Consider the following 16,385-nt stretch of genomic DNA (forward strand, 5'->3'; position numbering starts at 1 on the left):
AAAATTCATTATGAAATTTAGTTTTATAGGTAATATAGCAATACTGCTGGTTTGTAGAAGAAATCAAGAGGAGAGTAAGAGTGATATCACATGATCATGTCGAGTACATGTTCTTCCCAGTACTGATGATTAACTAGTCCACAGTAAAAATATTTTAATAAGCTGAAAAGCGACTTAATTCCTCAATATTTGTTAGATATATGTGGACTGTAAGGGAAAAAAATGTTTTCTTGAAAGTTAAGGATTGCTTTATGGTTTACAATAATGCTATATATCTCTGTTGAAAGAGGAGATCAAAGGGAATCACATCTCATTATTATTAATCCCAAGGCAGCCTGAAGACTTCACATATCGCGTCTTGTTTCTTAGGAAGGCAAAAGTTTGAGCTTGAAATGGAAAAAGATAAAGCAGGCTCCGAGAATCGAATTATCATCTTCAGCTCTCAAGCTGAGTTACTATGGCAATGGCAGTGCTGCTGCACAGCTTCTCTTTGTAAATCTACGTGGGAAATTTGCGCCATGCACGTGCCACGTACGGCTCACAGGAGAAGCCCACGGTCTCAGGTGCCCTGGTCTCTACTGAATGGAAGAGCAAATTTGTGTGATTAAAGTAAGTGATTTGCAATTTTCCGTTTTCCATGGAAACAGTCTTGGAGCAGTAGGGAAAGGTCCAAGATTCTTACTGCTCTGCTGTGCCTCAGGAAGGTGTATTCCAGTGCTTAAAAGATGACTTGTAAGCATGCAGCATTTTTAATACAGGAATTTGAAGCATTTTTTTGACTGTTACTGTCTCACTTCTTTAAATTATAGATGTTTTGACACTGCCAGGGGAGCACGGTATCATCTTTTTGGCACAGCATGGCTTGGAGCTCTACATAAGTAATGGATCTAATCTGACTCCAGGCTAATAAATTAGTAATTATAACTCTTTGTATATGCAACAATCAGTGTGTCGATACTCACCAGTGTCCTCTTTCCTCTTCGAGGACTAGATGAATGCATCACCTTTCCTACTACTGATGGTTATGTTCTCTGCAGTGCACATTAAAGACACATTTGCTCTTAATTATTTTTGAGACCGTATTTAATATTTACACTCTAGTAGCAAACAGAAGTTCCCAACAGCAACTGGGGCCTTTTGTAGGAAGCGTAGATGCAAAGGAAATCTTTGCCCAAAAATACTATTGCTGAAAGTACAGCTTCTGCAAGCTCATTGAGGCCTATAAGCAGATATTCATGTGGAACCTTCACATCGAGAATTTCATTATCCTTTTTGTGGAAAAGCTGCCCTATTCCCCCATTGTGTGGATATGCGTACGGCCCAGATTGCGGCCCTGCTAATAAATGTGTGTCTTCTAAGTAGACTCGCTCTGGGAAGCAGATGAACAGGGTTAACACACGTGCATTAATCAATAGGAGGGTCAGCAACAATTACCGCGAGGAAAGGCAAGAGAGACAACACATTAATTAGATGCATTATGCAATGCGTTGTCCTGAGAACCGAGTAAGTTGTTACGTCTCCGCATGTCCCATAAAAAGCTGCCACTGAGCAGTAACACGGAGCAGAGAACATCTGACGCGTTTTGCTATTTATACGGCTGCACATCCATCACATCTGTACTGCGAACATCTGCCAGGCCCAGAAAACCGCAGGCGCAGCCCGGGCTCAGCCTGCCCGGATTTTAAAACGTTTACGCTGATTTTTTTTTTTTTTTTTTTTTTTATATATCTCGAGACCAGGGCCGGGCGGGGAGCGGGGGTGGGGGGGGTGGGGGGGGTGGAGCGGGCAGGGAGCTGCCTCTGCCCGAGGCGATACGGCTGCGGCCCGGGACCCCCGAGCCGGCCCCCGGGGAGGGCTGGGGATGTGTGTGGAGAGGGGGTGGGGGATTCGCCCCGATCCCCGCACCTGCCCGGTACCCTCGGGACGGGCGGCGGCACCACGTGTCGGGGCGGGGAGCGGCGGGGCCGGGCCGGGCTCCGCCACCCCCAGAGCCGCAGCGGGCGGTGGCGGCGGCGGCGGCAGCAGCGAGAGAAGCGAGTCCCGCTGTTGAAAGCCATCCCTCTCGCCCATGCCAGGTGCCGGTCGCCGGTTGGGGGGTGACTGAGGAGCGATGGGGCCTCTGCGGGACAGCAGCAAGGTGAGGAGCTGGGGGGGGCTGCGGGGACCGGGGAGAGGCAGGGGCAGGAGAACACCGGACAACCCCCGGTGTGACCCCCCGGAGAACACCGGCGAGGGGGGGTGTCCGGTGTTCTCCTGCCCCTGCGGGGATTGTGGGAGGAGAAGTGCGCATCCGAGGGGGTCCCTGACGCCAGGGTGTCCCCTCCCGAGCAGGAGCAGAAGACACAGCTGGAGAAGGAGATATCCCGCAGCCGCATCCCCCGCCTGGTCCTCCGCCCGCAGCAGAAGGTCTCCCCCTCTTCCGAGTCTCCCTTTTCGGAAGAGGAGAGCCGGGAATTTAACCCGCCCGGTTCCTCCGGCGGAAGGACGCTCAGCAGCAACAGCTTCTGCTCAGGTAGCGCAGAAAGGACCACCACCCTCCCCGCCCAGTTGCACCAGTCCTCGCCCAGGGGGTGGGTCACGGTGGGTCACGCCGACCCCCGAGGCTTCGCTGTCACCCCCAGGCACAACATCCGCGCGTCGGGCTCGGATGGAGCATCCCGCTCTGCAGATGAAGAAAGGCAACCATTGATTTTTATTCTCTGGGAAATCCAGTATCTGTTTTTCTAATGCGTGTCCGTAAGCAAAACCAGATGTTTCCATCTCGAGTTCTGCTCTCTGCCGCGAAAAAGTTGGCGGTTTTACTGCGGCAGAATAGTTGCTTTAAAGAGAGAGATTTGCCTGAGGAGCTGCAGCGTGGGTTTGAGGCATTCCGAAAAGCTCGGAAGCCAGAGAGTCTGTAGAACAGGGGAGGTGCTATGAAGGGCATCATAAATGGGTCAGATACTGCCTGCCGTTCCTTTTAGTTTTGTGACAATGATCTCCATGCATGAGTCGGAACAAAATATGTAGGTGAAGTTTTTACTGTCATAGTGAAGTGAGTGTTGTTAGAGAATTCAGTCTTCTCCTGACAAGCATGTCGCCAGGCGTGAGCTGGGCATGACGACTTCTCTACAGAGAGGGCAACGGCTGGGTGATGCATCAGAAGTAAATTACCACTCCCCAGCTGCAGACCTCAGTCATTTGCTCTTCAGGATGAATATATCCCTTTCCCTGAAACCAGATTTTTTATGTTAAATACTTGTTCTGTGTAGAGTTGAGCACAATCTAAGTGCCTCAGCTAGCAGTGAATGACTCAGATACCTACTAGTGGTGAGTAATCTTTTAATTCAGTGAACCTCTTCACCGTGTATGATGTTATGCACATGGATAATGGCATTGAAGGTCACATCACAAACACCTTGGGCTCTACATGCATGTGGTAATTTAAAAAATATTTTGGTGACTAAAAATTTGGTTTTAATAGTCAGCATTTTGGAGAGCATAACATTCTCCATCTACCTAAACATCTGAATTAGAACAAGTATTTTTGTAACAGTTAATATCAGAGCATGTTCCTGAACTTCTTTTTTGTTTATTTATAGAGTATTTAAATTACCAAAGATTTTCCTGAGGGCAGGCAGAGACACTCATATCTATCTTTGTCTTCACTACAGTGGATCAGATTTTTTTTTTAATTCTTTTCAGAAAAAGCAGTGTGTTGTACACTGTGTACGAGAACAGTCAGTTTTTCTAGATGAGAAACACCATATCCATGTTTGAGGTTACCATTTCCTTCTTAGCTTGAATAGATTTTGCAGTTCAGGTTGAGTGGAATGATCTATTTGGTTATTCTTTAATGAACAATGCAGAGCGTTAAATAAACAATATAGGTTGCACAAATGCTGAAGTCTTTTCCCCATGACTTTTGAATCCCTTCACCTTACCTGTTTGAGTTTGCCTGTTGCCTCGTAAGAAACGAAGAAGTGAAATCTTTTGAAGCTTTCTAGAAATATATTATTTTTATGATCTCTCCCAAACGGCTGCTTTTTATCCCGATTTTTTTTCCCCCATGTGTTGACAAGCCTTTCATCCTGGGTACTGACATTCTTTTTAATTATATCTTTTGGGTTTGTATTGCGTTCTTCAGATCTACTTGACACAGACCTGCCAAAGTAAGACCCTTGCTGTCCCACTGCATTGCATGGGCTGTGTCTTGAATCCCAGCAGAGCTTTGTGTTTACTCTGGGTGTGTCTGATCTCGCGGTTTGACAGTTTTAAGGTGCCTTTCACAGAGGTATTCAGCAGTGCAGTGCTGCTCTCTTAACCTGCCTCTGAAGCACAACTGCTGATATTTTAATTTCCTTTATTCATCTTTTATTCTTCCACGAATGCTGCCTTGATTTAGTTTGATTTTTTTCCTCATGAGACCTTTGTGCTTCTCAGGCTGCCTGCAGCACACATACAGGTGTGCACTACCCAGTGTGTCTGCTGCAAGCCGTCAAACTGTACGCAGCCAGGAATCACAGAATCACAGAATCACAGAATCGTAGGGGTTGGAAGGGACCTCTGTGGGTCATCTAGTCCAACCCTCCTGCCGAAGCAGGGTCACCTACACTAGGCTGCACAGGACCTTGTCCAGGCGGGTCTTGAATATCTCCAGAGAAGGAGACTCCACAACCTCCCTGGGCAGCCTGTTCCAGTGCTCCCTCATCCTCAGAGGGAAGAAGTTCTTCCTCATGTTCAGCTGGAACTTCCTGTGCCTCAGTTTGTGCCCATTGCCCCTTGTCCTGTCGCTGGGCACTACTGAAAAGAGCTTGGCCCCATCCTCCTGACACCCACCCTTGAGATATTTACAAGCATTTATTAGGTCCCCTCTCAGCCTTCTCTTCTTCAGGCTGAACAAACCCAGCTCCCTCAGCCTTTCCTCGTAGGAGAGATGTTCCGGTCCCCTCACCATCCTTGTAGCCCTCCGCTGGACTCTCTCCAGTAGCTCTTCATCTGTCTTGAACTGGGGAGCCCAGAACTGGACACAGTACTCCAGATGAGGCCTCCCTAGGGCAGTGTAGAGGGGAAGGAGAACCTCCCTTGACCTGCTGGCCACACTCTTCTTGATGCACCCCAGGATTCCATTGGCCTTCTTGGCAGCCAGGGCACACTGCTGGCTCATGGTTAACCTGTCGTCCACCAGGACACCCAGGTCCCTCTCCACAGAGCTGCTCTCCAGCAGGTCCACCCCAAGCCTATACTGATGCATGGGGTTGTTCCTCCCCAGGTGCAGGACCCTGCATTTGGCTTTGTTGAACCTCATCAGGTTCCTCTCTGCCCAGCTTTCCAGCCTATCCAGGTCACGCTGAATCAGCTGAGGCGTTGTCCTCCATCCCCGTACATGGTTTTGTAGGTGATAGATTTGGTGGGCTTTCACTGCGATGCAGGTATGGCAGCAGTTACTGACTCGATTTCCTCATTCTCTGATGTCTCTTCCCTGTCTTCCACTTATGATCCTTCCTTGTCATGGTATGTCTAATTCAGATGGAAATTCCCCAGCGGCAGCAAGTGGCTGCTGGTTCGTGTTTCTGGGAAGGGGATGGGGAAGAGCTGCCTGGTGAGGTGAGTGGAGGGGCTGCAGCCTCTCACCTGCCTCTCCCAGTGCTTCGCTGGGCACTTACCATCTTCACTGAGAAGTGACACGTGCAGAATGTGTATTTAAAATCAGCAAGTAATAAATTTGGAAGAAATGAGCAGATGAATGAAGTGTGATGAATGATAGTATGATGGCAGTATGAAATAGCTCATGAGCATTTGGATAAATGTCTTTTTTGTAACTCCTTTGGAGCACTGAATTCCACAAGGTTCTTGGTAAGCAGATCATGTGAGTTGGCTTCTGAAATAATCCCTTTCCCCTTCCTTTAACAAATTGGTCTCTACATTTCTTCCTTTCCTATTGGTACCAAGTGTTTATGGTCAGTAGATTTCTTTTTGCCCTGGTAGAACTGGTTCTTTTTTTTTTTCCTGTTCTATGTAAGTATGTATTTCCTGGTTGATTCTCTAGAGCTTCTGACGTTGTCCATTTTCTCTGGGTGCTTACATTCGTCCCGATGCATGAATGAAGGTTTGGAGTTGTTCTTTCTCTTTAAATGAGAGCATCAGGGTCTTCTATGTGTCGTGAATGTTGGTTTAGGTAGGGGGGGCCTTTGGGAACTGTGGCAGTGCTGTGGGCATGATGGCAACAGCAAAAAATACCTCTCAGCAACAGACGAGAACCACTTTCTTTTAATGTTTAGTTTCTTTTGAAGAAGTCATTAGTTCTGGCTAAGTTTTAAATTTGTGAGATCAGTTCTCTCTTCGTCATGTGTGACTGGATCAGAGAGTCCCTTGATTGTGATGGTCAATTATTTGCAGTGGACTTATGTCAGTTTTGCTTTGTAAATCCATGTGAAACATGGCGAGACTGTTAATCTTACCTGTGATATTCCTGATGAAATGCATTTTCAATATTCTTTGTTTCTGCCAAAGGAACATGGATGCTTTCTGGATGTTGTGTAGGCGAGCTGAGCCTTTGTATCCGTATTCACTGTGCGCAATCCTTAAAATCGCAGCGCGTCTGGGGTCCTGTTTGTCATTTGATAGGGGAGCGCTTCTCCTCCTTCAGCCACTGCCCTCCTTTGGCTTGGATGTCAGCCACAGAACGCATCTGATGCCAAACGATGGAAAATGCTCTCCCAGCAGCTTCATCTGGCTCAGCTGCTACCCAGCGTTTGCCTGTGTTGTGTGTCTTTTCCTCCTAAGTTGCAGTGGAGTCTCCTTCTCTGGAGATATTCAAGACCCGCCTGGACAAGATCCTGTGCAGCCTACTGTAGGTGACCCTGCTTCGGCAGGGGGTTTGGACTAGATGACCCACAGAGGTCCCTTCCAACTCCTACTATTCTGTGATTCTGTGATTCTGTGACTTTGACGGGGCTGTGTGTGCTCACCTCCTAGGTCGGTCGGAGAGCGCGATTTTAGCGCGGTGAGCAAATCATCCTCTGGCGGGTCCGTGGCTGAGCGGCTGCCATGCTGCTGTTGGTAGGTCCAGTTACAATGTTTGCCGTGTAAGAAACAAGATCCTTAGGGCGGGGCGTCATCCTTGATTTTTGTGTGTGTGCCCTTTTGATACCAAGCCAGCTGCGTTTTGGATCTAAGACAGCCTGGGTGTGTTGAACTCAGTAACAGCCTGTTTAGCTTTTCATTTTGAAAGGAAGTTAGTTTGGGATATACTTTTTTCCTAGTTTCTGCCTTTAAATAGCTCAGCTTTTAAACTTCTTCTTATGAAGAAGACTTGTTACATGCTACCTTTACCGTGATGCCCAAGCTTTCTTTCAGCCTTTCTTCAGAAGCCAGCCGCCTGAGTTTCTGCAGGTAATGCAGCGGTGCGTTGCTAACAGAGATGCAGCTTTGCAGGAAGCACCTGTGCATTTAATAATCAGTTCAGCAGAAGACTTTATGAGCCAGAGGACTTGTTTTATACCCATAACAAATGGCTCCTCTTTTCTTGGGCTTACCTGCAAATCACTTTTTTTAACTAGACTGCGTAGTACTATGGGCCATTGAAAAACAGTGGCTGTTTTCTGTGTGAATGAATGTGACTCACTTCAACAAAGTCTTCGAAAACAGAAGTTGAAGCTTCTTTTTTGCAATGTCTTTCAGATTTCAAGGTCTGAGCTCACTGCTTGTTTCATAACTTGTTCTTTTCTGGTGGAAGGATTTTTTTTAAATCTTGCTTTTCACAGGTGTGGCACAGTAAATATGCTCCGGTAGCCTGGCTGCTCTCTAAGCCCGGGGTGCAGGCGCTGCAACAGGCATCTCAGTGTCACCGTGCCCTGCTCGCCTGCTCCTGGGCACGGTCCCCTTGAACTCATATTTGCCAACTGGCCCAGCTGTTGATAGTGCTGGGGCTGAGTTTGCAGTGCATAAGTCAAAAAAAGCATGTAGGCTTTGGGCTGGCTTATTAAAGTCAATGTGAATGCGCTACACATATTGCTAGCCACAGATCTGAGGAGAATTGTTGTACGGGTGTTACTGGACAAAATGCTGTACATTCTCACACTCCGGTAACTAATTTCTTTCCTAGAGCTTTGATGTAGGTTGTATTGCAAACCAGCTAGCCCTGGAGGCTACACTATTAAAGTGTGTGTACTAAATATATATTTCTGAATAGAAAAAGATAAAGGAAAACAAATTTTCAGTACTGTAACAAATCAACAGATTGAAGCCAGAGAGTTAATATGAATTACTGAAAATAATTACCTCTATTATTTGTGTGTGTGTGTGTGTATATATATATATATATGTATGTATTATTATGGAAACAGTCAGATCTGCCATTCTTCTTATTTCTTGTTACAAGAAGAAATATTTTGTTTAAATAATTCCTTATGGTTTATTTGCTGCTTTTTTAGCCTGTGTTACTCAGTCAAAGGGGTATTCTTAAAGTGCTCAAGTATGTGATACTGAAAGTTATCTTCTCTCTGCTCCAGTCCTTTATGCTACGCTTTTCCACAGTCCCTTTCCCATTTTTCCAAACTTCTGAAGTAGAGGTCTTCTCAGTCGCATTTGTTTGCAGCACTGTGTAAGGCAGTTCAGTCATCACTGTGATATTAATTTACAAGAACATTGAAACAAGTCTGCTTTCAAAAATGCATGTATGGTGTTTGCATAAAGGCGACGCTGGTGATACGCTTCGTTTTCTCACTGCTGCTTCTCTGGAGAATTTCCTGCTGGGCCAGCTTATGTGCAATAATTTATTACTGCTTCACGTTGTCAAGCACCAGCACAGAGGTCTGTTCCAAACATGGAAGTGAGAAAAGTGCCTAGGTGCTAAACAGTAAAGTCTGACCGTTCCTCAGTTTTTGGCCTTTCCCTGCTTCCCTTTCAGCTTCACAATTTATTCCCTCTTACTAAGTAACGATCTTTTTGTTCCTTTGCCACACAACAACTTCTGGAAGCCAAAATATTTGACCTTTTGAATGTTTGTTGTCACCTTTTTATGTATCTGTCAGCACTGTGAACCTTTAAAGCCTGACCCAGAGCCTCCTGAGGTCAGTTGCTCTGGCACATTTTGGATGGTGTCCCGAGAACAGTCAGTACCTCACCCTTTCTACTACCCTGTTTGTTGCAGCTTGCTGTGTACTATGGACTGAATTCTAAACTATATCATGTATTTTCTTTGCCACCCATGCGTAATCTAGTACTTTTGTTCTGAAGTGCTTTTCACACAATTTTCTATGGAGTTGAATGTTGCCATGGGTATTGAAGAACATCACAACTTGTAGCGGAAATGAAACCTTTAATCAGAAGTCTTTGATTTCTTTTGTATTAAAAGAGAATATTGATAGTTTAAAAGAACTTCTACATGACATGTTTTAACACTACATTTTTAGGGGTAATATACATCCTTGACAATTTGGAACAATGTTTTGGCATCTATGTATCACCAAACACAGTGAGTGAATTCTGTGGCCATGCTAAGTGCTAGTCTGGGTTTGGTGGCAATTTAAAACAAAAAATGCATAGAACAACATTGGATAGAACATACGTGGTTTCCAAGAATCATTAGAAGGCAAACAGTGCAATGTTATGAGGTGATGTTGAAGCTGTGAGGGTCACGGTCACATGCTGTCAGCCATGGAGGCAGAGCTATGTAAGAACAGAGAAGTGTAACATGTTATAACCTGTGAGGAGCAGGTACAAATTTCTATGTGGTCTACTGAAGATTTTTATTTCCAGAAATGGTACTTCAAATTTGGATGGAATATTTATAATTTCTTCCTTTGCTGCATAAGTGAACTAAGCACATAAAACCACACGTGCAGAAACCCATCTATATAAACATACATTTCACGTTATGTTGATATGAAATAGGTAGTATTTTTTACATTTGATATAGTCAAGGCTCTCTCACCAAAGGTAGCAGCAGTGACTCCGCTTCCAGCTACTGACCTCAGAAAAGGGTAACCAAGCCTACTAAAGTGCTTAAAAAATCCTGCCTAACAGCCAAAACTCTTCTTTGTCTCTTCTTCAGACTCTTTCCTCTCCTGACCTTTAGTTAAAATTTTTCTTTAAAATTTTCATACACATTTTCAGTCCTTTATCATCTTAAATCCCTTGCCCAAATGCTATCTGTGATGTGATATCAAAACTCTAGGAGCTATGCTATTCCTGACCGCAGCACTCTCCTGGTAACAGTACTATTTTTATTGATAGTTTTACTAGTAAGCTTTGATGCTTTTGTTCTTTAATACTGATACCATTAGTGGTGCTATAAATGTAATGACAAAGCCAGTAAACCACAGTTATATAGTCCTTTTCTGAGATGGTTTCCCAGAACTCAGGTCAGTCCTGCTTATTAGTGAAATGTTCACATAGAAGGCAGATTAGTAGTGGCATCGTTTGCTGCCAAAGTCAATTAAAATTTGCTGCTTCAGTGTAGCTTAGCTATTGTACAGTCAGATGTCGAGAGCTGATAGCTTTAAGGACATGTTTATGGGAAATATTGCGTGGTAAAAGATGTCCAAGCTCTAGGAGTGGGTCAGTCCATCTTCTTTCACCTTGCTCTCACCTCTTCTACACAATATGAGCCTGCCACCATTTATGCCATGCTGTGAGCGACCAGAGAAGAGCACTTGCTAAATTCAGCTACCAGCCTCCGTACTAGATTTTCAGTAGTGACCATTAGTGGTCAGCCTCTGGGTGTGATGGAAGCAAGGTTGGTGAAGAACAGGTGTAAAAGTTGCCTATGTATTAATGATAGGAACCTCAGCAACGATCAAAAGGAGCTGAAGATGTTCAGTCTTGATTTTACTTAGTTCACTACTGAGTTAGATTTCAAGACTAGAACATTAAAATCAATAGTTCCAGCTTGAAAGATGGACTGGGAAAAACAGGGTGGTTCCTAGCTGTAGAATATCTAAAAAATGGAAAAGTATGATCCTAAGCATGTAAGTTGTGTGGGACCTCTGGCAATCATTTCATCCAGCCTCCTTTTTGAAGCAAGACTGTTTCCAGCACTGCATCACATCAGTCATAGCTTTGTCTATCCAAGTTTAGAAAATTTTCAAGGACAAGTGTTTGCACAGCCTCTCTGGGTGACCTCAGAAAGTGGTGGAGCTGCTAGCCTGCCTTTGTTCACAAGAAGAATGGAACATAGTTAATTCAAGTTCTGTCTGCAGAGACACAGAGATTAAATGTGGAATTAATTTGCTTAGCAGGATTTTGTTTAAGTAGGCCTGGTCAAATAAACCTTCTCTCTTTTCCTGACAGGGCTATAGATTTGCTTGCTCTTCTGCTTTGCTTTAGAGTGCTTGACTTCTGGTAAGACACTTGCCTCACAAGCACAAGATATTCTGATTAATTTTATTAAATACCAACTCCAACAGGTCTTAAAAATAGCCATAAAATGAGTTTAGGATGGATCAGAAGCACCAAAACTAGTAGCATTTTTAGGACTCTACTTTTAGTGACGTTATTAAATATATTTTTCAGCAGTCTGTGTGATTTTGCAGGTTTGCAGATGACATTGTTTGTAGCAAATGACTAATCTTGTAGAGTACATAAAATCACTTACTGGAATGGCTGCAGTAAAAGTGAGATGTTTTAGTGCAAATCGGAGCTGAGGAGAATATTCAAACTTCTGACGTTCAGCTATGCTCCCTGGGCAGATGCGGGTGCCTCCAGAGGGCCATTCAGTGTCATGATGAGGTAGGAGTTAGACTCCTACCTACTGAGAGCCTGATGGTGTGCACGTGAATATGCTCCACCTCTGTCTTTCTACGTGTACAATTCATTTTATACTATTATGTTTTATCCTGCTGCATTTACTGTGGTTCTCTGTGTTTCCCAGGTTCCAGAATGACAATGTGAACCTCTTGTTAGCCACGTTTTCTGACCAGTCGGTGAGCCCTTACGCCTTGCTGGTTCAGCTGCCCAAGTCAGAATGGTGGTTCTGCGAGTCAATGGAAGGAGGTGAGATCCTCCAGACAGTGACTTACAGTGGTGGGATGACTGAAGAAGCCTAAATTGGGCTGTTTTTCTGACTCACCCTCCAAAGGAGCTTCTTTCTCTACATTTAAAACAGAGGAGCCTTAGCAGGTGGAAGCTAGGTGATACATGCCCTTTGGTGTCTGTCAGCGACTTCAATTAATGCATAAACTACCCCTGTGCTACAAGACCAGTCACTAAAAAAAGATCAAAGCAAGACGTAGGGCATCAAAAAAACATGGAGCAGACAAGCAGATTGGGACATTAACCTGAAAAATTCTGACATAGCCTTTGTGGTTCACTGTCAATAGCCAGCTCACAGTGCATCATCTTGGCAGAGCCATGGCCACCTGGGCTAGCAGATCCCAGAATGAACAGAAAGGGAACAATCAGGTAAAAGTCAGAAAACTGTTTTTGCCTTGGTACACTGAACTTTTGAAAGTTCATTAGAGGCAAGTATTTCATTCTGGAATCCCCATTTCATAGTGGAAAAGCAGAGTATGTACAGCCTGAACATTGGTCAAGAGATGTTAGGAGAAGGTGGAAGTGGGACAGTAGGCAAGGGGTCGGGTAGGGGATGGACAGTTCAGACTCATAGAAGTGCATAACTAGATCTGGCCGCTAGGAGTGAGGGTAAAGATGAGTCAGTGGTTCCTCAGCAAGAGCATCATTAATTATTTGGATGCATTATTTAAGAAGATTGTAAGTTCAGTATTTTGTGAAGTCTTCAGGAAAAGGCAGGATTTTCCTAAAAAATGCTCTAAAGCATACTCCAGTGAAATTTCTAAAGCCTCTGTGCCCAGAAAATAAGAGGAAATCGCCACGCCTCAACGTATGGCCTTAAGGTCTACGAGAACAATATTTTTGTCAGTTGTTAGAGTATTATTACATTTAACACTGCTGTTTATACTTTGACTTTACTATCTGAAAGCTAGTCAGTGCATGCAAATGTCAGAGTGCTCTGAGCAACTTCCCTGATTGTTTGTTTGAGGAGACATTATCCCGTGCTTGGCTTGGAAACTTGGCAAGCTGTCTGATGTGGGAGAAGGGTTGAACAGAGTTTCAGTGATGAAATCCAGCTGATGTTCAAAGGGAAAGTCTACTCCCAGAACGCTCATAGGAGGAGGCCACTGTGAAAAAAGACACCGTGAATATTGCTAAGAAATCAATGAAAGTTGTGTGTTATAAATTTATGTGGTTTTCCCTCTTGTGCAAGTAAATAATACAGGCAAGACCAGAAGTATGGACTTTCACAGCAGTATTTGCCAGCTTTCTCCCTCCTGTCTTCCTGAAGCTAACGTTCCTGAGAAGGTATAGCAGGTCTATCTGTGTTCCTGAGAAGTCTGGACCTGAAATCCTTACTGGGACAAAACTCCTGCCAAGTTACAGGACTGGATCCTTAACTGACCTTGCTGAAAACTACATTCACATCATGTCTTCAGCAGAAAGTGAATCCCATTGTGGGCTTGTCTGCTGCTGTAACCCCCTTGCCAAGTTTGGAGAGAGATTCCTTATCTTGGCCCATTTCTTTGCAGGTGGAGGTCTTCACCTCCTTCTGTCAGAGTTGTCAGTGCGGTTTTGGAGGAGCCTACGGGTCTGGAGGAAGCTCTGAAGCCACAGTGCCATGGGTGCATCCTTCGTCCGGCAGACGAGGGGCGGAGGTGTTCGCTGCAGCCATGAGCAGGGCGGGCGGTCAGGCTCTCTGCGGGATGGAGGGGGCATCCGTTTGATGTGTGGTCAGGGTCCTCTGGGAAGCCTGCTGCTCTTCCGTGGGGAATATTAAATACAATTAAATAGCCTTTTAAGACTTCGGTAGCAGGGAAGAACAAAGATAAGTGCAGGCAATTTGGCTCGCACCGAGCAGTTGCACCTCAGTCTTCACCAGGACTTTTCCTTGTGCCAGAACGGTGAGCTGCAGGTCGGGTGGGAGGTGGATCCCTGCAGCACACAGCAGAGGTTTGCGTGCCTTTGGTGGTGAGCACTGGTGTTTCGTATGCAGCTGTTCCCTTCTGTGATAATAAAGATTCTGATTATTCAAACAGCACCACAAAAAGCTGACACAGGAAAATGTTTCTCTGCAGCTTGCCCTAGATTTGGAAAATTTATAATTCTGTTCACATTTCTGCCTAATACTAAGTAGAAGAAGTTATACATTACATCATAAAAAATAACAAACGATCAGAGGAGAGGGAGTACAATAAAGTCATCCATTTACTTCAACTGGATGAATGCTCACCTGGTTATTGGTGGGTATAAAGGTCACAAGGGGCAAGAGTAGAGAAGAGCTCTTGTTCTTTGTGCCAGGCTCATTTGTTCCTTTAATGAACGCCCCGTTGCAACAAAAGCTGAAGTCCTTAAGAGTAAAATGAGAATATGTGGATATGACATAATCCACCAGTGTGATATCAGAGGCAATGGGGGTATGCGGTGTGGTGGTAATCAGTGGGGTTTTTTTGCTATTTTTGTATGCTTTCTTTAGCTACCCTATTTCCTTATCACAGTTAATTTTACATATTCAGGTTTTTTAATGCCCTCATTCTTCATGCTGTAGTTTATTTCTTTCATTTTTTAAAGGTTTTATCAGCTGCTAAGGTTCTTCCATGTAGCATCTTGATACCTTTGGGAGTCATTTTTACATGAAGTCTCCCAGATAAAACACATCTGTGAGGTCTGCAGAACCTGTCCAGGTATTGCAATGATTTTATTGGTGGAGAGACAAAGTAATTATTTTCTCGTCTTATTTTAAAAAACACAAAGTTTTCAAAATAATGCCACACAGAGAAACATCTAAGTGGAAAGGTCATCATTAAAAATAAACTCCATGAACCTGCAATTTTTCTGAATGTATTTGAATATGAATATTTGCGTGCTACTAAAGAGAAGATGCTTTGGACATAGCTAAAGGAGCTGCTTAAATGCAGTTCAGAAGCTCATCCATGGAGCCAGTGATCCACTGATCCCTGTAGGCAGCATTCCTTCAGCCTGCAGAAGGGACTCTGAACCCCTGGTAGAAGGAAATGAATGCTGATCTGGGAGGAAATTGCTACCTTTATTCTCCATGTTGAGTTATATTGTGATGTTGATGGCAATGGAAAGGATAAAAAGTAAACTAAAATCATGTGGGCAACAGAATCACAGATTCACACAGAATCACAGAATGGTAGGGGTTGGAAGGGACCTCTGTGGGTCATCTAGTCCAACCTCCTGCCGAAGCGGGGTCACCTAGAGCAGGCTGCACAGGACCTTGTCCAGGCGGGTCTTGAATATCTCCAGAGAAGGAGACTCCACAACCTCCCTGGGCAGCCTGTTCCAGGGCTCCGTCACCCTCAGAGGGAAGAAGTTCTTCCTCATGTTCAGACAGAACTTACTATGCTTCAGTTTGTGCCCATTGCCCCTTGTCCTGTCGCTGGGCACTACGGAAAAGAGCTTGGCCCAATCCTCCTGACACCCACCCTTCAGATATTTGCAAGTATATATTAGGTCCCCTCTCAGCCTTCTTCAGGCTGAACAAGCCCAGCTCCCTCAGCCTCTCCTCGTAGCAGAGATGTTCCAGTCCCCTCACCATCCTTGTAGCCCTCCGCTGGACTCTCTCCATTAGCTCTTCATCTTTCTTGAACTGGGGAGCCTAGAACTGGACAGAGAGTCCAGACTCCATCCTCCAGATGAGGCCTCACTAGGGCAGTGTGGAGGGGAAAATCCTGCTTTAGTCAGGATGAATGTGAGGATGGGCTGGAAACCTTATTGGCAGTCTTCTCTTTCCTGTTATTTTGCTCGGAACTAGAAAAATGGGTGAGTTGCAATAGACTGAGTTGCGAAAGGCAGCAACAAGATAGCAAAAGGAGATGCTTGTAGGCTTAATTGATCTGGTTTAAAGGAATGAGATATGATTCAGCTGGATTAGGTGCTTTGTGCCATTACTCCCCATTGTGCCTTGGGAGGGAATTCTGGCAGTAGGCTGGGCTGCCCCGTGCCTTGGCATCATGTCCGGCACTTTGCAGAGACCGGGGCAGCAACACCTCAGACTGCTGCCTGTTGTTACATGCTAATGCGTATGGCATGCGTTGGACGGTCGGCACCCATAGGTACCTTGCTCATCATCACTGGGAGCAGGACGCAGAGAAATGAGATGCAGAACATTGGAATGAATAGGTGAGGTTAGAATGACTGGCCAGGCATAAAGGAAAACCGGTTCACACAGAAGAATGAGGTTGTTTTACTGTACTGAGGAAGCAATAGTTAGAAACAGCAAAATCTGCGCTTTCCTGCAGAGGGGAGGTGGGCAGGGAGGGTGTTAGAGAGTTCCAGGAGTCCCTTTTACCTCATAAATGCACAATCATATGCTTTTTAAACAATCTGCCCATGCAAAGCTCAGTGCAAGATTGGGCTTGACTTGA

General features: G+C 44.9%; 1 protein-coding gene across 2 annotated transcripts in view; it reads left to right on the plus strand.

Annotated features, from left to right (window-relative positions):
- The first annotated feature begins 1,871 nt into the window (after positions 1 to 1,871).
- SYBU (syntabulin) overlaps positions 1,872 to 16,385 on the plus strand; it is a 43,204-nt gene continuing 28,690 nt past the window's right edge. The window contains exons 1-2 of one of the 2 annotated variants that reach the window (XM_075415669.1): positions 1,872 to 2,137; positions 2,332 to 2,512. In XM_075415669.1, coding sequence (XP_075271784.1) covers positions 2,111 to 2,137; positions 2,332 to 2,512 — 208 coding nt within the window. In that variant the 5' untranslated portion in view covers positions 1,872 to 2,110. The remainder of the gene's footprint in view (positions 2,138 to 2,331; positions 2,513 to 16,385) is intronic. The other variant, XM_075415670.1, reaches the window with a different exon arrangement.

Source organism: Opisthocomus hoazin, chromosome 3, assembly GCF_030867145.1.
Source record: "Opisthocomus hoazin isolate bOpiHoa1 chromosome 3, bOpiHoa1.hap1, whole genome shotgun sequence".
Classification (NCBI taxonomy): domain Eukaryota; kingdom Metazoa; phylum Chordata; class Aves; order Opisthocomiformes; family Opisthocomidae; genus Opisthocomus; species Opisthocomus hoazin.